The sequence below is a fragment of the Halichoerus grypus genome, chromosome 6 (assembly GCF_964656455.1).
Source record: "Halichoerus grypus chromosome 6, mHalGry1.hap1.1, whole genome shotgun sequence".
Classification (NCBI taxonomy): domain Eukaryota; kingdom Metazoa; phylum Chordata; class Mammalia; order Carnivora; family Phocidae; genus Halichoerus; species Halichoerus grypus.
The window spans coordinates 143,418,558-143,442,425 of NC_135717.1; the positions used below are offsets into that span (position 1 = coordinate 143,418,558).

General features: G+C 39.5%; 1 protein-coding gene across 4 annotated transcripts in view; it reads left to right on the plus strand.

Annotated features, from left to right (window-relative positions):
• Positions 1-23,868, plus strand: part of TMTC2 (transmembrane O-mannosyltransferase targeting cadherins 2) — a 388,107-nt gene that overhangs the window by 127,671 nt on the left and 236,568 nt on the right. For 3 of the 4 annotated variants that reach the window (XM_078076381.1, XM_078076382.1, XM_078076383.1), the window contains exon 2: positions 21,736-22,306. The exons of the other annotated variant lie outside the window; for it this stretch is intronic. In XM_078076381.1, the coding sequence (XP_077932507.1) occupies positions 21,736-22,306 (571 nt within the window). The remainder of the gene's footprint in view (positions 1-21,735; positions 22,307-23,868) is intronic. 4 annotated transcript variants of the gene reach the window in all.

Here is a 23,868-nt window from a genome sequence, read left to right on the forward strand (position 1 = left end):
TCCCTGTCTGAAGCTTGATCATGTGTTAAGATTGCTTTGTTTCAGCTTATGGCAGATACATTCAAAATTACTAGTCGGGCTACAAAGGGGCTACAAAGCAGTGTCACCTAAGAGTCAACGACAAGCTTCTGTGTTTCAGAGTCTCAGTAGTTTGGGCTCTGAGAAGTCTCTGCTCTTTGTTGAGGTTCCTTCTTGAGGAAGTTGTGGAAGAAAGGCAGTTAGACACATCTATTTCTTTTACTCAAAATGCTTCTTTACTCATTCAGTTGTTTTACTCTCAAATGTATGGTCTATTGCCAAATAAGTCTGTAAGGAAAGTGGAGATCCCAAACAAATATGCCAAATATACAGCTGTTAATCTGTTAGCTAATTGGAATATTGACAAATTCAGTAATGTATTCAAGATTTTTGAGCTCAACTTTAAGAAATGTTAATTTTAACCAGTGCTCTGTCTTGACACTTAAGGCTGTTACCCATTATATGAATAATTGGTTTCCAAAACGTGAGGCAAATACAGCCAAGTAAGTAGGAGGCCTGCAGAATGTTATTCTACCATCCTCATAAACAAAACAAACACACACAGCAACAATACCGGAACTGTCCCAAAATGCGGTAATTACCTACCAGGTCTCTTAAAGGTGATTTTCAAAGCTTAGAGATTTGAGGAAAAATACCTAATTAAAAAATGTTGTATACATTTGTAACTGAAAAGTTAAAACAGTGTGTTTCAAGTGTGGTATGTGGGCTACTTATTTTAAAGGGTGTACACATAGGAGCGTCTAGGTGGCTCAGTCGGTTAAGTGTCCTACTCTTGATTTCAGCTCAGGTCATGATCTCAGGGTCATGAGATTGAGCCCTGTGTCGGGCTCTGTGCTCAGTGCGGAGTCGGCTTGGGATTCTTTTCTCTCCCCCCCCTCCCTCTGCCTCTCCCCCTGCTCGCATGCTCTCTCTCTAAATAAATTAATTAAAAAAAAATCTTTAAAGGGTGTACACATAAAGATTTTAATATTTATTTTAAGGGTGTTATGGAAAACGTAATTAGAATGTCATATAGTCCATAGATGATATTACTAAAAACAAGGCAAAACATAATAAAGAAAACAAAATTGAGGCAATTTAAAGGTAGATATTAAGTACAAAGAGTACAAGGAGTAAGTGTGTGGCAAAAATTATGGAGGTTCTGTATGAATGACTAATGTGTGGGAAACACTGGATTATGAGTATCTGTTTTAGAAGTGGTAGCCTACAAAGATAAAGAATGATCAAATCCCAAGATTTGGAGTGCCTTTGAAATCTACCTATTTTATCATGACCATCTGTCCTCTGTTTTTGGATTTCCGTTGATGGAGAATCACTACCCCCCGAGGTGTGGCATGTTCCATCACTAGATAAATGTAGCAGTTAAAGTTCTTCTGTATGGCTCATCATCCAGCTGTTAGTAATTCCATGATCTCAGTCTGTCTTCATGATAAATATAGAACAAGTCTAATCCTTCTTTCTTATGATGCAATTTCAATAATTTGAGGAAATTTATTATCATTTCTCTTCTAAATCACTTTTTACTTGATAAATAAGCCTTTTTTTTTTTTTACAGTCTTCAAAGTGACATGGCTCCGAGATCCCCATGTCACGTTGGTTGCTTCTTTGAATGTTTTCTTGTTTTTAAAGTCTTCCCAAATGGTTCCCTAAACTTGGGTAACTTTGGATGATTTAGTTAATTATTCTGAAAATGAAGATATTAATTTAAATGAAGTGGATGGTGCATTAAAATTCTTCTGTTAGAGAGTTTATCACATAAACTAATATGTATCATCATTTTTATTACTAGTATGTTTAGTAATAGTGATAATATGTAACTACAATACATAATAAACTGAGAAAATGTTTCAAGTTTATTCTATCCTTATCGCAAACACTGCAGGTTTTTGATTATGTATTTGCTTTGATTGTAGTCAGATGCAATATATGTTTGCTTTTTTTTTTTCTTTGGGCTACATCATACTGACTCATTGAATCTCACTTTCATCTGAAATCTACCAAGTATTTTTCCATGCATATGTTGCTGACTCACATCTTCCCATCCTGCAGCTTTTGGCTTTGGAACTAAGTTTAGGTCTTAGGATCTAATCCTTATCCCTATTAAACTTTGTTTACTTTAGTTGGTCATTCCATTCTGTCAAGATCTATTTGGATATTGCACTCTGCTAATGAAAATGTTCTTCCCTGGTTAGAATGGTATCAGCACTTTTTTTTTCCCCCCAAATTAGGCATGTTTTGCAATCTTACTTTATTTCCCTGATTAGGAATGTGATGCATACTCACTGCAGCAGTCATTGGCCACCTGTACGAATTTTGTGAGGGGCTAATATTTAACCAGTTTCTCACTGGTTTGACCATTGCAGTTAGTAAAGAGCTATTGCCTCCTCCTCTCCTGAGGCTCTCTTCCCCCTTGACCATCCTGTGCCCTCACCTGAGATCACCTGGAGCTCCCCAAGGTCAGCTACTTAAATTTTAATGCTGAATGTAGCAGAGGTCCTATAAAACCTTGTTCCAGTACCGTGGCCAGTACCCATTCTGGATTAGTTGTTAATATTTTGAATATCACCTCTGCGTATAACATTACACATGTGAAATCCATAGCCATGAAACTGAGCACTTACCTGAATTATAAATTCTAATTCTCAAGATTGTATTTGAGCTCCAGGAGAGATTATTTATTATTAATTATTATTAGTTATCCTTCACTTTACTTTCTCTTATCCATGTGCTGCTCCAGTCCTTTGCATCATGTTTTCCTTTGGTAATTTAGTAGAAAATAAGAAATGATGGTAATTTTTATTCATTTGTATTCTCCTATAAACTGTTGACTCTTGCTTCTACATGCCTATGGAGATGGAGTACCTTGTATATTTTGGTGAGGAAATGATTCTGATATATCACCTTATTCATATAGTTGGTGAAGCCTAGTGAAGTGCGACACTGCGGTAGGCAGAGGAAGAGACCCAAAGGTATTCGTGTCCTAATCCTCAGCACCTGGTGAATATGCTGTCTCTCACAGCAGAAGGGACTTGGAAGATGTGGTTAAAGATTTTTTAGTGGGGGAGAGTATCCTGGATTATCTGAGTGGGCCCTGTATAATTACAAGGGTTCTTATGATGGAAAGAGGGAGGAGGAGAGTCAGAATCAAAGAGACCGTGGAAGCAGAGACTGAGTGATGTAATTAATCGCTGGCTTTGAAGATGGAGAAAAGGGGACCAGTCAAAGAATGGCCTCGATCAGTTGGAAAAGGCAAGGAACTGGATTCTTCTTGGGTGCCTCCAGAGGGAGCACAATCCTGCTAATACTTTGATGAAACAAACCCATTTTGGACTTAAGACTGACCTCCAGAACTGTAAGATAATAGGTTTGTGAATTTTTGCCCCTAAGTATATGGTAATTCATTACAGTAACAACAGAAACTAATAGAGACACCAAACTAGTAATTCACCCCTTTTGCCAATAATGAAGATTATTCAGCTTTAGTTCTTATAATGGTAAGTACCAACATAGCACAGAAGAAACAAAACCATTTGGCCTGCCTCCATCCCTCCATTATTGTCAAGACAGGAAGGCTTAGAAGTTTGTGTGGTGTTCTCTCTCACAAATCTCAAAGTTTTCTACTGCTCCTTTGCCATCATTTTTTTTCCCTCTTTATCCTCTAATTCACTTAGCTTTTAATCTGTATACTATATACATTAGTCAAAAAGGACAAAATAAGATCCTGTTAGATTAAAAATATAGAAGCCCAGTTTCCAGAAGGATCTTCTTTTTTAAAAATATTTTATTTATTTATTTGAGAGAGAGAGAGAGAGCAAAGGGGGGGGGGGAGCAGAGGGAGAGGGAGAAGCAGGCTCCCTGCTGAACAGGGAGCCCCGACACGAGCTGATCCCAGGACCCCGAGATCATGACCTGAGCCGAAGGCAAGCTGCTTAACCGACTGAGCCACCCAGGCGCCCCTCCAGAAGGATCTTCTGACAAAAACTCTAGTACCTATTCTTGAAGTCTTCACCTTGAGATGTGATTTGGACATATGTTGTCTGCTTGTCATAACGGCAGCTTTATTTTTCATGTGAGTTACACTGGAACTTGGCTTGCCTCGAGGTTAACCGTCTACTGAGTCTACTTGATGCAAAATATGTACTAAGGCCGAAGCTCAGGAAATAAGGGTGGATTTAAAAATTAAATGACTCAAGAAATATACAATGATGACTTCCCAATAGAGTTAAAAAAAAAAAAAAAACTCAGTTTTCATTGGAGTTGAATTTTGGAAGTGGAAAAACTGTAAAAAAAAATTGTTTGGCATTATTTTAATTGTTTTTGAAGTTGTTATTTAAAGACCGTAAAGCTTTTTGGTCAATAGAAAACTCAATAAATGCAGAACACTCCTTGGTGAAATCCCTTCTGCTCCAGACAGCTTTCCAGTATGCTGCAGTAATTTAGCATCATTTAGACCATTTAGACCATTTAGTTCGTTAGTTGAAAACGAAATAGTGTGGGCCAGAGGGAATTGACTAAAACACAGTTATGGTCCTTTCTCCTCCTTTTGGAATAACCCAAGCCTCCCCCCCCCCCCATTATACATGGAATGGGGGCAAAGGGCCTCTTCAGTGCAGAGGTAACACGGCTGGGAACAGTACAGAGTAGAGCTAGCATTTCTTCACTAAAGAGATGGGAAAAGCATTTGTGACATCACATGGTACCTATAAAAATATTTTAAAAACTAGAAAGTTCTGTACATACATTAAGTCACCGTGGTTATTATTTAAACTTCTCCATCGTTCTTCTCACCCCCTTTCGCCACTTTGGGAATCCAGATGGAATCACAAGATGAAATAGGCTGGTGTGACCAGTGCTCACTTTATAGTGGTGACCACATGGGTGTCAGGTGACAACTGTAACTTTGTTGTTCTTTGTTGCATTAATTCTCCCACCACCACTTCCCTCCCTCAAAATTACGAATGCACCATAAGCAGTGTAAAAAAACAATGTGAGTTCCAGAGTAGTTGCTGGTGAGCATGATGCAGATAATGAAACTCTTGTTTTGTTTGAAAGTTAAGCTTTTGGTTGAGTGCACTTCCTACCATGATGATCATTTTCAGCATGTGGAGCCCATTAAGCAGTGTTGGAGCTGGATTCACAGTTTAATGTGCTAACACTGCATCTGTTTCTACCCTGATGATAACACCTGGATCAGTTTAGAACTTGTGTAGAAGTTTAAGATGTGGTGTAGTTAATTTCTAAAACAACTGTTGATCTTTATATGTGTGAACCCCATGGTCTTTCACATTCCAGACGAATTCGCTGCCATTTGAACGTGCTCGTACCTGTGTGTGCTTTCAGAATGGGAAATAAAAAACACGTGCCTTCCCCTCTAGGAGGTTTATTTTCACTTAAATTCTGAGGGGTGACAATGATGAGATGATTATTACTATTATTTTTTTTCCATTTTGGGATGGATAAGGAAGATGCTTTTCGGTTGTATTTCTTGTAACCTTTATCAAATGTTCCTCTAAAACGAACAGTTGATGGATGATTTTCCTACCTGCTCTGTCAAAATACATGCATCCACAGTCCAAGCCATGTATGATGCCATGATTCCTCTTGGGGACTCTGAAATGGACAAGCATTAAAAATTAAAGAAAAGCAGTGCTGTTGCTGAGGCCGTACGCTTCATCTCTGTGGCCGCCGAAAAGCAGAGTGCCAGTTCACTGGAGCTTTGAGAAATGACTTTTCCCAGTGACCCACTGCCTTTTAAAGACAGCAGAGTTTGGAGTTCCTTTTGAAAGTGCTAAATGCCCTTGGAGAGTTGCAGTACAGTTATATTGCCATTAGAAAGATTGAACTTCTCTCCAGGATGCCCTCAGAAAAGAAACCATTAGAAGACAGGACTGATAGAGCATTTGGAGGATGCCTATTCTGTTATCCTCACCAAGGCAACTTTTAATGTTAGTTTTTCAATGTGAAAATCCATCTACTGTGAGTGGAGTGACCATCACAGAGTGAGTGACATTACCCTTTTCCACGAGGTGATCACATTTCTGACCTTAAACTCTTCTCGATTATATTCCAAGCCATCAGAAATTATAGCCTCTTTACTGCCCATGTGCATAGGGTTGGCTTACATGAAGACTGTAAAGAGGATGTTTTTCAAATATTGTGTTGACTTTTATTTTTAGTAGCAAAGATACAAGAAGTTTAATATGTATTATCCTGCTTTTTAGAAGTTGCTGTCTTTGAAAACATAATGATATGTGTGTGTGATTGGAAATGCCTGGAGTAATTCTTTTCGTACTTTGTGCGAGAAAAAATAGGGGTAGCTTAAAAAAAAAATAGTTTGCAGATCACATTACAGTTGTTTTGTTAGAACTGATGTTCTTTAGTCCAAAAGAAATACCAAGCCGAGCTTCTTTGGAGGTATGCAACTGTTGTTCTTCCAACGAAGCTCTTTCCCAGAATATCCTAATTAGGCTGTGCACTATGACATAAGTCCTGTGACTGTTTCTTCTTTCTGTTATGCTTGTTGATCCTGTCACTTAACTTTGCTGTTATCCATCCTCCCTGATGAGTTAGACAGCTATGAACATCATTCTTGTGTTCTTCAATTGGCTAATGGGCTTAACTTATCATTAATCCAGGCACAATTTCACACTGGGGTTGGACAGGAGAGAGGAATACAGATCCTGGAGAATATGCTAAGAGAAAAAGATAGCACTAGTAACTGAATGCTAGATGTAGTGATACTGAGCAACATTTCAGGGGGAAAAACGTGCTCTCTTGGGGTACCTGGCTGGCTCAGTCAGAAGAGCATGTGACTCTTGATCTCAGGGTCGTGAGTTCAAGCCCCACATTGGGTGTAGAGATTACTTAAATAAATACATAAGCTTTAAAAAAGTGCTCTTTTTATGAAGTCCAGAAAGGCAAGGGTGGTGATTCATTATAGTAAACAGTCATTTGTTAAGCACCTACCATGTGTCAAGAGAACTCCCTGATCTTACTTAATTATTATTTTATCTTCACCAGAAATGGTAGTTTACAGATCAGAAGACTGAACCACTCAGCCAGGCAGTTTAAGAGGAAGAATTTGAATCAAGATTTGGCTAGCTCTAGAGTATGTGAGTGTGTGTTTAACATATAACATGGATTTTAGGAGTTTCTTCTGATAAAAGATGAATGCAGATTTATTTTTATTTTTATTTTTACAGTTTGGAGTGAAAAATTAGATCTGTTGTGCTTTGATCCCTCTGATTGAATACCATCCTCCATTCTTATACTTTGGTTCTGCTTGTTCATTTCATGCCTCGTGAACTTATTAGCCTGGTTACTTGCACGTTGAAAAAAATTTTTTCTTTTGCCGGCAGTCGCCAGTGTGTGAGAAATTATGTTTCGTGAAGGCCGTGATGGTCAAGATTGGATGAAAATGATCTTGTGGTCTGGTTTTGGAGTTTCCAACTGAATGGAGGTTAGCTGATTTAGCAGTCATAGATATGGGGTACTAAAAAAGATACGCCTAATATCCAACTGCTCCAAGTTTGACAATTTGGGAGTCAGCAAAAGGGCAAAATATACCATGCTTAAGATTCTCACAGAGACATGTTGGTACCTCCTAATTTGTCTGTTCATAGCACGAGATCTGAAAGAGCTGATAGTTTTCATTTAGCATTTAGCATGTGTATTTTAAAATGCCTACCATGTAATTTAAAGAGCTCCAGAGCAAAAAGTGTCAGAGCTTCCTGAAAGCTTCCTTAATTTATCTCTTGATTATTAAGGTTTGGTCGCTGAATGACATCTCTATTAGAAAGTACTCTATCCTGAATGTCAATAAATTTTAATGGTGGAGTTAATATCTCCTTCTCTCCTCATTCTTGGATGAAATATCTCTTGCCTTCCACGACAAATTAGAGAGTCGCTGGTGGTTTGTGGACCAAATGTTTGGGTACTCTGTGTAGGCTTATCTGTGTTAGTTTTAAATTAGAGTGTTTTCCTCCTTACCTATCTGTTTTTCATCAGGGGTCATATATTCTTGTGTCCAAAAAGACTCTCTGATTTAGCTGAGAGGCTGATTTTATTGTAGGGATGTCTGTGTATCCTGTCATCACGGGCAACCCTGGTGAAACTTCCCATGTTGTGTGTGTATGTTGCTGCAATATGTTCAAAGTCTGATCTTTCTCAGATGTATGTGTGTGTGTAACTTTTATAGCCGAAAAGGGATGCAGGCAGCAAAATTTCTGCCAGAATATGTTTTCTATTATATTTTGTAATATGAAATTATAGGTTAGTTTTTGGCTTTCATAAAGCTGCCTTTTTCACCCGTCACTGGAAGACAACTAACACCTTCCTTTGACTCACGTTTTCCAAGACTCCTTAGTGTTAAAAGAAGACTTTCTTTTTGAAATGCAGAAATTAAAAGAATATGGTACAAAAGCATTTTTTATAGCTTTATTGAGTCTTGAGGGCAGATATATGGATTCCAGACAAAATGCAATAATAGGCTAGGATTTTACTTTCAAATCGTCTTAGAAACACTTCTCATTGGAGATTTATTGTACATGTGGAGGAACAGAGCTGCTTTGAAGGTTAAATGGAATAGTTTGGAGAACAGTGTTCAAGGTCTTTCTCTGCCTCTTATTAAGTATGTGCTCTTTAACTAACTTAACTGTCCAGCTTCAGTTTCCTATTTTATAGTAGTATTGTGAGGATAAAATGAGATAACGTGCGTGTGCTTTGTGAGCTTTATCAATCTCAGTGTAAATGTGAAGTAGCCCTAGTGTTTTATTATGTGTGTTTAGCTAGCGTTAATGCCCCATTGGCATGATCAGGAAATTTCTTTCCTCTGGTAGACAGCATAGACCAACCCTGGCAGGGCTAAGAATTAGATACCTCTTAAAGTCCTATTTATACTCACAAAGCAGTTCAACCCCTGTCATCGAAAAACAGCATCAGACGTAGTATTAGCGAAACTAGGCTTTTGTGTGAAATCTAGTTTCCCTGAAACTCTGAAGGATAAACAGGATAATGTATGTAATTATATAGGACGGTGTTTATGGTCTAGTCAGATGTGTTCTTTTGTAAGCGTTGCCGTAACAAAATACCACAGACGAGATGGCTTCAAGGACAGAAATTTATTTTCTCATGGTTCTAGGAGGAAGTCTGAGATCAAGGTGTAGGCAGGTTTGGTTTCCCGTGAGGCCTCTTCTTGGTTTACAAATGGCCACCTTTGCACTGTGGTCTCTTAAGGTCTTTTTTTCTCTGCATGCGGGTCCCTAATGTCTGTCTAAAGGTCCTTTTAGGATAAGGGCACTGGTTAGATTGCATTAGGGCCCACCCTAATAGCCTCATTTTTAACTTAATTACCTTTTTCAAGGCCTTATCTCCAAATATAGTCATATTCTGAAGTATCGAGGCTAGGGATTCAACATACAAATTTTTTTTTTTGGTGGGGGGAGATCACAATTTAGCCCATAACATAAGGAGAGCAGTGGATGAGGAACTGAAATTTGCACTTTGGTGTGGGTGGCTCTGAAATGTACTGATGCCATTGTGTCAGGCAGGACTCTTAATTTCTCACGTCCCTATCTGCCCACATCCCCTTACTCATAGGGTGGTGACAAGGATTCAAGATAATCATCAACCCCAGCTCATTCTGTAAACTGTAAAAGCTTGATACAAATGCAAGGTGGTATTATGCTATGCATACCTGTGAAGGATACATTGGCAACATATGGGAATTTTTAAGCGGAAAAGACAAAGGATCATTGCAAACATTTTGCTGAAAGAAGTTTCTTGGCTATTCTCTTTGGCTGCAGGAGAAGCATGGAATAAAGAAAGGTGATTTGGTTAAGACTTAACTCAGAGAAGACAGGAGTTAGGCTAACAAACAGATAAGCCAAACATCTGGACAGTGCAGCACGGATCTCTTTCCTCCCCCGTCACCTGTTTTCGCAGAGTCTATCCGTTTCTTGGTTTAAATTTTTGTCCCCTAACTTCCATGGTCTGTCAGTGCTCACGCTGAGAACTCTTAGTGGGTTCACAAGCAATGGTCATAGTCAGAAAGTACTCTCTTGTTTACCTAAAAGTGAAGTTTATGACTTCCCCTTAAGGATGTGATTTTTTTTTTTTTTTTTTAGGGTAATACTTGAGTCGTTGGGAGAAACTACCAGGCACTTAGTATATCTGTTCTGAAAATGATAAAGTACTTTTTATGTACAAAGGCAAGTGTTTTTTTTTTTTAAAGATTTTATTTATTTGACAGAGAGAGACACAGCGAGAGAGGGAACACAAGCAGGGGGAATGGGAGAGGGAGAAGCAGGCTTCCCACTGAGCAGGGAGCCCGATGCGGGGCTCGATCCCAGGACCCTGGGATCATGACCTGAGCCGAAGGCAGACGCTTAACGACTGAGCCACCCAGGCGCCCCCAAAGGCAAGTGTTTTAACTGAAGAGATGTATTCTAAGCTTACCATTCCTACCTATTTAGAGTGCATTTGGATAATCTAATCCTTAAGCACAAAGATTACATCTTCTTTTATTCTGTAAAAGCACACAGGACAAGACCATGCACAAAATAGGTGTTCTTGAACTCTTCACGGTTATACTTGTATTCTTTCTCTTGGAATCTGGGGTCCAATAGAGCCCATTCATTTTTGAAAGCTTTGAACGTCATGAAAAAACTACCGTCTGATATTTGTTTCTTCTCTTAAGAAATAGTCAAACATTTTTTATTTTTTGTGAATAAAAAAATTACAAGGAACCAGTCGTCCTTTAAAACCTATCACTAATGCTCAAGACCTCAGTGTAAGGGAAACAGTATGATATATTAAATAGAAAAAAATTTAATCATCTTTTTATAGACCTATGAATTTATGAAAACCTATGAAACTGACTGAAATTCATAAATGATATAATGGAGTGTCCTGAAGTGGTTCATATACTTGAATTAACTTTTTGGAGAAAAAAAGCTTCATAGTACCCCTTCTGGTACTAATTTCAAGACTTGAAAAAGCAGAATCAGGATATTTTCATTAAGCTTTTAAGTTGAGACTGATTCAATTTAGTACAGTGTGAAGGAGGTGAGTTGTGACTGCAGTATTTTATTATGTCAGGTTGGCATGCTATGGATACAGTAAACAAATAATTGTGTAGAAAATATTAATATTTTCATCATGCAAATCGCAAGGCATTGAAAATATTTTAAGGTGTTAAGAAGCTAATGTTAAGGTAGAGGATTCTTTTAATCAGTGAAATGAAATGAAATGTATGGTTTTCCTGATAATCTCAGGCTGTTAGTTTTTGCTTTAATCTTGTAAAATGCTTTTCATATACTTGAAAAAAAAACCATCTTTAGGCAAATGACCATTTAATTTTGAAATGAGCATCTTTCTTTCAAATGGATTGCTTTTAGGGTCATTTAAGGTTTTTTCTTGAATATTTCCTGTAGAAATTCTGAAAATGACAGTGTTGATTGCTCTGAGAAACTGTAGATACTTGAAAAATATTGAATCAAGTTTCCTTCTCCATGTTTTCTCCCAGTTATAGAAACAGGTGTCTGGGCAAACTCTAGACTTGGATGAGGAAGAAACTGCCTCATCCGAGGAAGCTCTAGGAGAGTGAATATCTAGCAGCTCTGGGCTTAGGGCACCTGCAGTTGGGACTGCTTTGAATTAGAAGCTTTTTTTCCTTCTTTCTTTCTTTCTTTCTTTCAGGGATCATTGAGTGTGGTGCAGAGGAGCATTGCTGTGTTAGATGAAGTTCATAAAACTCCTTTATTACTCATAGGAAAAACTCCTAAAGGCATGGAAGAGGGGTCCACGAAAAATGTTCCTTTAGTAACAGGGCTGAGCATTCTCTGACTTACTTTGCACAAAAGCAAGCAATTACTCGGGGGCCCTGTCCGTTGGATGTCTGACAACAGGCCTTTTATTACTCCAGCAGCCTCTTTTCATTCAGCATCTACAGGGTGGCAATTAAAAAAAAAAATTTTTTTTTTTTTTTAGTGCTAGTTGTTTAGGAAGTCATCATCTCTGCCATTGAAGGGTTTACAATCTAGTGGGGGGAGATCAAGATAGAAACAAGCAAGCTTAGTAATGTGTTATATGTGTAATGATAAATTCATCCAAAAACTTAGTGCCTTATATTTCTGCTGGGACCTTGAAACTTAATACTGCTCCCACCAGTCCAGCACCCAACACTGAAATTTACTTGCCTTAACTTAGATTCCTCAAGGAATCTGAAACATATCCCTTATCCCCAAACTGAGACAGGCTCTAGATGTTATAGTATTTCTCATTCCCCTCTCCTGTTAGCCAAGTATTTACATATTAACTGGAGCTCTCTAAATATAATGGCTTATCCCTAAAGAGGGACTCTAATGAAGGGATTATAGGTTAAGTGGCAAATGAATGCCAAAGACATTTGGGTAAGCCAATTAACCTGATGGTTTTTCACAGTTAATTATCATTGAATGAGCAGAGGTTAGTGCCCAGAGTGAGTGAACTATTATTAGATGAAAGTGATAATTTCCTATATACTTAAAACAATGAAGAATTTTTAAAAGAATTTTTCTAAAAGGTGAGTGCAGCTTATCGGTACCAATCATTTCTAGTTAGAATTCAGTTCATCAGAAATATATTGAATACCTACTGTGTGCTAGACTCCAAAAGATAAATTAGATGCTTTTCTACTTCTTAAAAGTTAACAGTGCATTGGGGAAATAAAGCAGGTCCTAATAAGACAATGGCTGAATCAAACCCAAAGACCATTAGGGAGATTGGTATCTAGCCAAATTCCCCTCCATCCCATGAAGGACTGTAATACAAGACAGAGTAATGCCAGTGATTTCCTTTTACTCCATCCCTCAAACTTCACTCACTCCAGCAAACTAACCTGTTGTGTTTTTTCAGATCCCAAGCTTACCACCTTCTGTTTTGACTCATGGTCTTTGAAAATATTGACCATCAGCCTGGCAACATCTCCACAACTCCCTTACTCCTTCATGTAGCTCCTTCCATGTATGTAGACATGCTTTTCTTCAGGAAGCTTTGGATCTTCTACTTCTTTTTTTAAGATTTTATTTATTCACTTGAGAGAGAGTGAGAGAGAGCACAAGCCAGGGGCAGAGGCAGAGGGAGAAGCAGACTCCCCACTGAGCGGGGAACCCTACTCTGGGCTCAATCCCAGGACCCTGGGATCATGACCTGAGACGAAGGCAGATGCTTAACCGACTGAGCCACTCAGGCATCCCAGCTTCGGATCTTCTAGGACTACTGGGAGTCTGTTTTGTTCTCCTATAGCAGTCAGGATTTCATGTTAGAGTAGTATTTTCATACTACAGTGAAATTGTCTGTATACTTACTTGCCTCCTCTACTAAGCTGTTTCTCAAAGTTGATGAGTCTATTTTGCTCACTATTCTATCTGCAGTGCCCTTTATGATGTCTAGTCCATCACTGAATAAATGAATATATGAGCAAGTAAATGATTTTCTTTTTTTTTTGTTTTTTTTTTGAGTAAATAATTTTCTTATGACAAAATTCCTTTTTTGGGGCAGTGATTTTCAGCAGGGGATGGAAGAGGGAATATTAGAATTACCTGTGCCCCATTTTCAATGAGTTTATTTCCTCCTACTCCTTCTGAAATATCTTTCACATGTCATCCCATTTAGGATCTCTATTAATTGTAGTAAGAAGTCAATGTGATTAATGGGAATGTGTCAGTATTCAAAGTCAAAATCAAGCATATTTGCAACAATAGCTAGGGAAGACTTTGGGGAGATTGTGACATTAATCATAGGGGATTGAAGCATATTTGGACAGATGTAACTGGGTGAAGAACAGCAGTCCAGGCAGAGGAAGGAAAGAAATGATTTGAGCAAAGGCCTAGAGGCTGGGAGGTTTGGATGACATTAAGATGCCTATGGAGAAGTAATGGGAGATTGGCCCAGAAGGCATAATAGGGATGGTTATGAATGCTGGGCTGTGAAGGGTGTTTATTATGGTAAGAAATAGGGCATGATGAGGGATTTTTGTGGAGCAGAGTAGTGGTGTTAGAGTTATATTTCAGGAGGTTTCTCTCTCCGCAGCATGCGTATAGTAGATCAAAGAGGGAAAGAAGGCAGTCAGGGATAACTATTTACTTCAGTTTAACAGATATTTACTATGAGCCTAATATGCGTTGGGCCCTGGGGAAAAAACATAGGGCATAATTCCTTCCATGAAGGGAGTTAAGCCTAACGAAGGAAAGAAAAATGAACAGGCAGTTTTAGTAAGCATGCTAAGCAGTACAGGCAGGAAATAATAAAAGCCTGAATGAGACTACAACAGAGAAGTTAGAGGCAGATTCAAGGGAAACTTGCAAGTTGGATATTCTCTGAGGTTCTGAATAGTGTAAAAATATCCTTAACGAATTTAAAAATGGATGTAGGAGCAAAGAGAGAAGGAGCCCTCATGCACAACCTTGATGACAGTGTTGGAGGAATGACAGTATTTAATAAGGGACTTCTACGACAAAGGGGATGGATTGTGAGGAAAATTATTTGGGTTCAGTCTTACTAAGCTTAACATACTGAAAGGACAACTAACAATATTGATAATTCCAGTGTGCTGTTTTGTTTAGCGCTCTTTTGGTTGTAGATGTCAGAATGACAATTCAAATTAACTTATGAGTAAAGGCATTTTGCGTGGTTTAGTTAACAGTATTAGCTTCAGGCATGATGGGATCCAGCTGCAGTAGAAATGGCCTCTTTGTCTCCTAGATTTGGGTTCTTTGATTTTGGCTTTATTCTTAGTCAGGCTCTGTCTTTAGGCAATTCTTTAGCAGCCCTAGGATTTCATCTCATTCTCAAAAGATGTTCTTTCTCAGTAGACTTTTGGGGCTGTATTTGACTCTGATTGACCTGGCTTGCTGCTAAATCAGTTGTCACAGCCAGGAATGAGGATGGGTTATAGTAAACTAATTGGCCAAATCATATGGTGACCTTTCATCAGGAGGTAAAGACAGCCTCACCCTGTCCATATGGACTGAGAGTAAATGTGGGCTATTCTTGAAAGAAAAAAACAAAAACCAAAAACAGGACACTGTTAACTAGGGGTAGAAGTGGCCCCAAACAACAGCAAGTATCCATTACACAGACTGTATTTTTTTTTTTTTTTACAGATTTTATTTATTTGAGAAAGAGAACGTGAGCATGGGTGGGGGGAAGGGGAGTGGGAGAAGCAGACTCCCCACTGAGCACAGAGCCTGACATAGGGCTGGATGCAGGGCTCAGTCCCAGGGCCCTGAGATCATGACCTGAGCCAAAGTCAGATGGTTAACCAACTGAGCCACCCAGGTTCCCCAAGGTCCTGTAATTTTCAAACATTTTAAGTTAATGTTGCTTCATTTGATGTTCAACACAACAGTTTGTGAGATGTATTGTTATTATCTACCAACCATAGGTAAGGACGCTAAGCTTAGAGAGGCTAACTGGCCAAAGGTGGTACTCCTGGGGGTCCTAAAGGAACCAGGATTTCATTACTCTTCCTTCCATTTGGGTGTGGATATCACCTGGGCAGTTAGAAGCGGAGGCTCATGAGCACCACCCAGGCTGGAGGTATAGGTGGGCAAGGCAGTTCTTGAATTGGGGGTGTCAGAGATGATTGACCATAGAGGTGGGAAGTATAGAGAGAAAGAAGGTCAGGGAACAGAACCAGGGGAGAAACATCCACCTTTGGGAGAAAAATGTGAAGGAGATGCTAGCCAAGGAAAGTTAGAAAGAGGTAGCCCAAAAGGTGGGAGGAAACTCAGAAGACTAATGTGTTAAAGACCAAAGGTAAGTTCATAAGTGTTTATTATCTTGAGAATGTCATTAAAGCTTAAAGGAGTTTTAAGTGAGATTCTCATGACCATGATCCACAGATTTTGAAGGCTATAAACATAATGAAGAGCACTATGTTTGCGTTGATGACTAGCATCACTCGTTTGGTGTTGAAGGTAATAATACTAATAATGATAGCAGTTGACATATTACATATATTATGTCCAATATATGTATTCTATTACATATAACAATTTACTTTTTGCTTACTAACTCATTTGCTTCCCACAATGATCCTGTAAGGCAGGTACAGTTATTATCCTTATTTTACAGATATGAAAACAGGTACCTTGCACTCTAGTGTCATCGGCTCTAGAGTCAATTTTCTTACCTTCTGCAGTTCACTGTCCTTCCAGGACATAGCCAGGCATCCTTGGGTAGCACTGAAGCAGGGCAAGTCAGCAAAAGCCATTCTTTTTTGTCGCTCTTTTGTAGAACAAACTTCAACCCATCATTTGAATTTTTTTTTCTTTTTTTAATTAAAAGTTTGGCCTTTACTTACCTTTTAGTAGAACCATTGAAAGCACTTTGGAAGAACGTGCCATTTGCTCTTTGAAGAATGGAAGCATTGTTTCTGCTCTGACGGACTAATGGTCATCATTTATGGTATTTGTGACTGAAAAGGTCAATGGACAGAAAGAACAGCGGTGAGAGAAACAAACACAAGGACAGTTAGGATGGCGGTGTCACCCCATTCATCAGCTTTACAATAGTGTTGGCCTTTGTCAACATTTCCTAAAGGAGAAATCATAAGGCAGCAAAAACAAAGAGCCACAAATGAACAAAACTGGAACAGGTTAAGACCTCCTTGAGGACCTGAGGGACTGGATCTTTTTGCTTCAAAAGACGGTCTCTCAGTCATGTATTCTCTGGAGAATTCTGCCGGCAATTGTTTCTTTTTCACATCTGCTGCTCCGATGTTCTTCACCTTTCCCAGAGTGGAAAATTTCCTAATTCCTTAGTGTCTTTCTGAATTTTCAACACCAATTCACAGCGGTAACCTTAGAAATTATATCAGCCTGAAATTTTGTTTTGAGTTAAGGTTTTTCATTAGCTGAGAAGTCGCAGAAGAGGTTTTACTCTTTCCATTTCGGACTCTTGTAAGAAAATGCAAATGGGCGAAAATCTATTATGCTTAGTGTTGAGCAACTACCTTTACTTCTCATTTTGCTGGCAGATTATTTAGATTCTATTAAGGCCCTTCGGGTTCGTATTTTTCTGAATATGATGTGAGGGATGCGTCATGCATCCCTTATCACTGACTTGCATGTGTGGCATGACTTATATACTAAAGCCCATGCAATGTAGTCTTATTTCATGTTCTTCTGCCATAATATTCATTGGTTAAATAAAAACCTGCCTAAGCAGATAACACCCATCAGAGAATTTTATCATACTAAAGTCTCCCTTAGTAGAATATGTTTTGCACAGGGCTAAGGTGTTACTTTGATCTCCCACTTCTTTGTTCCATTAAAACTGCCCTCTACATTTTTTTCCACAGTGTAAGTCTAGGCCTATGTCTCATCAAAGTTTTCTCTCATGGTGTAATTATGAGATTTGTTAATTCTTTGTTTTGATGCCCTTGTTTTGTGAAAGTTAGATGTATAGTATATCTTGTTGGCTGCTGCAGATTACTAGATTTATTGCTCTAAGTCTAAGAAATTCTGGCAACTTTGCACAGCTTTTTAAAAGCAGGCATGTTTGCGGAGAAAAGTCTTTGTGGAGTTGGTTATGGAGCTGAACTAAGAGCACGTAGAAATCCTGGTTTGGGGAACATGGTTCTTTATCCTATCTGGATCTGCCAGTGAAAGGGTGAAGTATGGTCCTGAACAAGATGTGCTTTCCAGCCTTCCTCGGTGCGTTAGCAAAGCCGCCTCCCAGAATGCTTTGCTACCGAGCTTTCTACTGCCCTGACTTTGATAGTCTGTGTGTTTCTGCGTTGATATTAGAGAAATTCACGTCAATATCTGAGTTAATGTTTAGTAGAGGCCAGTTGGCTTTTCACTGTGAATTACTTGAAATCTGCTCTCTCTGACAACACTGTTTGGCAGTTTGGCAGTTCTTCATATTTCTTTAAATTTTAATTATAACCCATCAAGGCTTAAGCAGTTACTTCTGGGTTAGACTCTTGATGAATGTCAAAGCAGGGTGTTTTAATTTAATGGATCCAGAGTAACATCTGTTTCTAATATCTTAAAAGCCAATTTATATGGAAATTCATTTAATACACAGTCGATACACGGAGACTTGTAAAAATAAAAATAAATATGGAAAATCAAACCACTGTGATATAGTAGGTCTTCTGTTAACAAAGGATTTCACTGATGACTAGATTCAGCTGCTTCTACCTAACACCCAGAATATCACAGTTTAAACAAGATAGCGATTTATTTCTCATACTCACAAAATGGGGAGGTAGTTAGCTTAGGGCTGGTGTGGTTACCATAATAAGGACCCAATTTTCTTCAGTGTTATTGCTGTGCTCTGTGGGCATGACTTCTAGTCCTAAGGATTCCTTATGGGCCAAGATGGCTGCTGGAACTCTGGCTATTACATCTATGCTTCAGCAAGAATGAGGGAGAGTGGTGGAGGGAGGGAAGAATGCTAAGCTATTTTTTTTTTTTTTTAAGGACACTTTCTAGAAGTAGTACGTAGCACTGGCCAAAAATTAGTCACAGGACTGTATTTAGCAGCAAGGGAAAATAGGAAATTAAATTTTTTTTTCCCAGATGACCATGTTCCCAGCTAAAAAGTGAAGAGCTATGAGTATGGGAAAGGGGAGATCAGAAATGAAGAACAACTACTATCTCTGCCACGTTGAGTACTTTTTAAGACATGATTTTAATAGACCTTCAGCCTTTTTATTGAGCATCTAGAAAAGTCAACTTGTTTTCATGAATAGATAATTTATGTAGCAGGACTAGCATGGTGTTTGGCTCAAAAAAGATAATCATTAACTACTGTTGATACATTTTAATTCTAACCCCTAATGCATCTAATTGCAGAGACTGTGCATCACGCTGACTTTAATAAGGGAGTTTTTGAACACTGTACCCCCGTCGTTATAGAATAATAACACCAGCAGCTCACAGAGGCCAGGTGTCATTTGCACTAGGTCTCCAGAACACTCACGTATTGGCAAGACCGTTCTTTGCTTTTGTACATAGAAGATAAATGAACAATTACAAGTGTTTATTAACTGCTTTCATGGTAAAGCTGTTATTGTCACAGGGGAGCCTGGGTGGCTCAGTCGGTTAAGTGTCTGCCTTCGAGCCCCAAGTAGGGCTCCCCGCTCAGCAGGGCGTCTGCTTCTCCCTCTGCCCCTCCTCCCACTCGTGTTCTCTCTCTCTCTCTCTAAGTAAATAAAATCTTTGAAAAAAAAAACAACAACTATTATCTTCACAGAAACTGAAGCTCAGAGAGGTTAACTGGGAAGCAATTTAGAGAAGCAGGTGAAAACCAGCATTACCCCATCATTCTATTCCAGCTAGAATGCTGTTACTTCCACTGGCTGTGTCACCTTGGATGGGTTTCTTAATCTATTTGAATCTGTTGCATTTTCTTGATTTTGAGGACACTCAGGTAAATTACAGAGCTGTGATTCAGGCATGTTTCCCCTCAATCCAGGGCTTTTTGCCAACCTGGGTTTTGGTCATATTCATGTGGAAATTCCTTTGATCACCCTGTCTCACAGTGAAAGGCAGAACGGGTGGAGGGGCTAGACATAAAAGACATCAGGTGGCTTTCTGTCGTATATTCTTCAGCACACACATGCCCACGCCCCTTAAAAAGCCCTGACATCAGACTAGGCAAGAGGTCTCTATATATGAAGTATCTTGACCATCTCATTTCTCTGTTCTTCTAATTCATGATCCTCCACTGTGTTCTGTAAATACAGAGAGGGACTAAGGATGCAAAACAGTCCAGATGCCCCCCTATTCTCTGGAGGGTGTAATGGCCCAGAGCAAGGATCCTCCTTGCTGAATCATTTACATGCCAACATTTGTACCTTGTCCACATATGCCAGTACTGTTGATTCCTTAATATTTGTCTCTACATTGACTTTTTAATTTTTAACAGCCTCATTCTGAGCAAACAGCTATGAAATCCAGCTTTGATTTGATAATTAAATTTCCTTTCAAATACACATTAAAATAAGTATGACCATTAAAATTTTTACAAGGTTCGCCCGTGTGTATCTTCTCACATACTTGCACTGGTTTGGAGATCACATTTTGGGAATCCCAACAGTGGAAAGAGTACGGGCCAGGGAACTCTACCCTGCTATTTCCAACTGTGTGTTTTTGGAACCGTTACTGGTTTTCAACCAGAATTTGCTCACTTGAGAGATGGAGATAATACCTACTTCATCAATTACTCTACAGATTAAAGAAGATAGAGCCAAGGAGACGATTATGGTGCTTGGCAGAAAGCAAGCTCTCGGCAAATACTAGGTTATTCTTTCTTAAGTCTGTTTGGCTATCCCAGGCCTGCAAACCTGGAAGTACGAATTCTCAAAAGCAGGACATGAGGTACTTGGTAGAGATGATTGTAAGTCCTGTGAGAACTCAGAGTGGGGAAGGCTGAAGTTTTCTAGAATGAAGGAGAGAGGGAAACATTTGGATGGGGGAGAGAGCTTCTTCCTGGCCTCCCCAGCTCTCCCTTGCTACTCAAAGTGTGGCCCAAGGACGAGTAGCATCAGCATCACCTGGGAGCTTGTTAGAACTGTGGCATCTCTGGCTCCTCCCCAGACCTACTGCCTGTTAACAAGACCCCCATCCCCCATGATTTATATGTAGGAGAAGCACTGCTCTGGGCACAAACATTCTATCTTAAGTTTATTTCTACTAGGGAGCTAGTCCTTGCTTTAAGCAGATCTCTGCACCAGGATCCCTAGTATCCCATGGGCTGTGCCTTTTAGAAAATGCAGATTCCCAGACCTCACATCAACCAGCTGCCTGTCATCTGCATTTTAAGCCAGGATACCGCATGATTTTTAGGGCAGTTGTTTGACAACTGCTATGGTAAGTCTTAAACCACTGATATAAACTGCATTTATTCTTCAAGTGTATTTGCATTCAAACAAAGCTTTTGAGGAAAAGAGATACAGCCCTAACTGTAGTGTTCTGGCATTACGGGGAGGATCTGAATTCAATCTATATGTAAAGCCTTCCATAAGGCTCATTTGCATTAATCCTGCATACCTGGGATCTCATCATACACATGACAACAGCTCCCGGGAAGGTGGTATCTTAGCAATGTCACATAGAGTTGACCCTTGAACACCACAGGTTTAAATTGCATGGGTCCACTTCTACACAGATTTTTTTTTCAACAAATACAGTACTGTAAATGCCTTTTCTCTTCCTTATGATTTTCTTCTTTTTTTTAGATTGTGAGAGAGAACGAGCGCACACGTGCATGTGTACATGAGCGGGGGGGAGGGGCAGTGGGAGAGGGAGAAGCAGACTCCCCCGCTGAGCGGGGAGCCAGATGCAGGACTTGATCCCAGGACTGGGATTATGACCTGAGCCGAAGGCAGACGCTTAACTGACTGAACCACCCAGTTGTCCTCTTCCTTATGATTTTCTTAATAACATTTTCACTAGCTTACCTTATTTTAAGACTACAGTATATAATCCATGCCACATATAAAATATGTGTTAGTCAACTGCCCGTGTTATCGGTAAGGCCTCTGGTTAAGTTTTTGGGGAGTCCAAAGTTATACTTGGATTTTCAACTGCACGAGGGTCGCGTCCCTAACCCCCATGTAGGTCAAGGGTCAACTGTATTTTCTTTTTTTTTCTTTCCATATTTTATATTTGATTTTTTAAAAAACATTTTGTTTTTTAGCCGTGCTATCAAGACTAATCAAGACCTTCTCCCAGAAACTCCATGGACGCACATTTTCTACAATGATTTTTGGGGGACTCTTCTAACCCACAGCGGCAGCCATAAATCCTACCGGCCACTCTGCACTCTCTCTTTTCGCCTGAACCATGCCATCGGAGGGCTGAATCCCTGGAGCTATCACCTCGTCAATGTCCTGCTGCATGCGGCGGTCACTGGTGTCTTCACAAGCTTCTCCAAGATCCTCCTTGGGGACGGATACTGGACCTTCATGGCGGGCTTGATGTTCGCCTCTCACCCCATCCACACCGAGGCAGTGGCGGGAATCGTGGGCCGGGCCGACGTCGGGGCCAGTCTCTTCTTTCTCCTGTCCTTGCTCTGCTACATGAAACACTGTTCCACAAGAGGCTGCTCAGCCAGGACTTGGGGCTGGTTCCTGGGGACGGGGCTGTGCGCAGGCTGCAGCATGCTGTGGAAGGAACAAGGAGTGACTGTGCTCGCCGTGTCCGCGGTTTATGACGTCTTTGTCTTTCACAGGCTGAAAATGAAACAGATCTTACCCACCATCTACAAAGTAAGTGATTGTTGGCACTCGAGCATTGGGTTACCGAGCAGTCTCCAAAAAGCAAATTTGTTCCTTTTCAAAGAGAATCTAAAATAAGTTACGTTTTGATCTTCAGTAAGTGGAAGTGTCTTTTTCGACCTTTCCCTACTAACATGTGTTTCATTCATGGATTGTTTTATTTCTTGGGTTTCTTAACTTATTTTCATGATTTCAAAGTGGGTAGAAGAGCAGTTTTGCCTGGTAAGGTTTAGGCACCTTTATTATTTATTTTTATTCATTCTTTATTTCGGCCCCAATTCTCTGTAATCCAGTAAATTGCCTGTAATGTGTATTTGTAAAAATATCAGAGCTGATAATAGAGCCAGATGCTGAACTCTACAGAGGGGAAATCCTCTGCCATTTGTTAATAGTACTTTTCCTGATCTGACTTTGGAAAACAGCCCTTCTCTGCAGTGTGCTGGGAACTCAAATTCTTCAACAGTGAATCATCTTCACCGTTTCCTTGTTGTAGTGAATAAGAATACAAGAGTCAAAACAGAAAGAGATTAGTACAGGTTTTGCCCTGAGGCCAATTAAGGCCTTTGCCTCAGGGCTTAATATTTGCTCTTCTGTATTGCCTAAGTGGTTTCAAATGCAATGTTGTTTGAAGGTCACAGAAGCGCTTTCAGATCCCATCCACCTAAAGAGAACCAGTTTTTGGCTAGTGTGTTAGGGGAAGGCATTGGGCAGACAGAGGTATGTTGAGAAACCGCCTCCTTCTGCTTTCCCCATTCTCTCTCATTCATTATAAACTTAGCCTTGCTTTGCCTTTTAGTGTAAGGGGTGAACTTGACCAGTGTTTGCAAATCTTGGTCATGTTTTAGGCCAGCTCCTCCTTCCTTTTGAACACTTAAGTGAGGAGTTACGGTTTTGGATGCTTACCCTGATCAGGAATGCTGTCAAGTTTTCTAGTTTTGGCTACTTTTCCCCTGCCCTTAATTCTCAATTTTATTTAAAATCAAATTGGGAAGAAATTGAAGTGAAGAAAAAATTGAGGGAAATAGGAACATTTATTATTTTTAAATGACTTTTTTTTTTTTTTTCTCTTAGTAGGCAGGGTAATTTACTGCTGTGCTTCTGTTCTGTGAGGAAGCATAACCTTTTCAGTTAGAACTCAAGTATCTAGTGCTAAATGAAGTTCTTTTGTGATTTCAGTTATATGCTGAAACTTTAAAAGAAAACTCTGGTTGGGTCGAGTTTGATGCCTAAAAACAATGGTCTTTTGAAAGCCAAACTCTTAATTTCAAATCAATTTTAATTATTTGTTCAGGAAGATTTAGGGAGAGAAATATTTTTTCTTTTGTTTTAAAGCCATATCAACAACAATAGCAAGCTTTCTTGTTTTACTGGAAATAGTAGAGAGAACACATATAAATAATGGTCCTTGTCCTATGGAGGGAGAGAGACCTATCTGGTGATGGGAGAGAGACCTATCTGAGGATCTAGACGCTCGCATTGATAACTTGTGGAACATTATGGTTTGACATTCTACAGAATTTCCATTTTACCATCTTATGAATTAGGAAGTTATC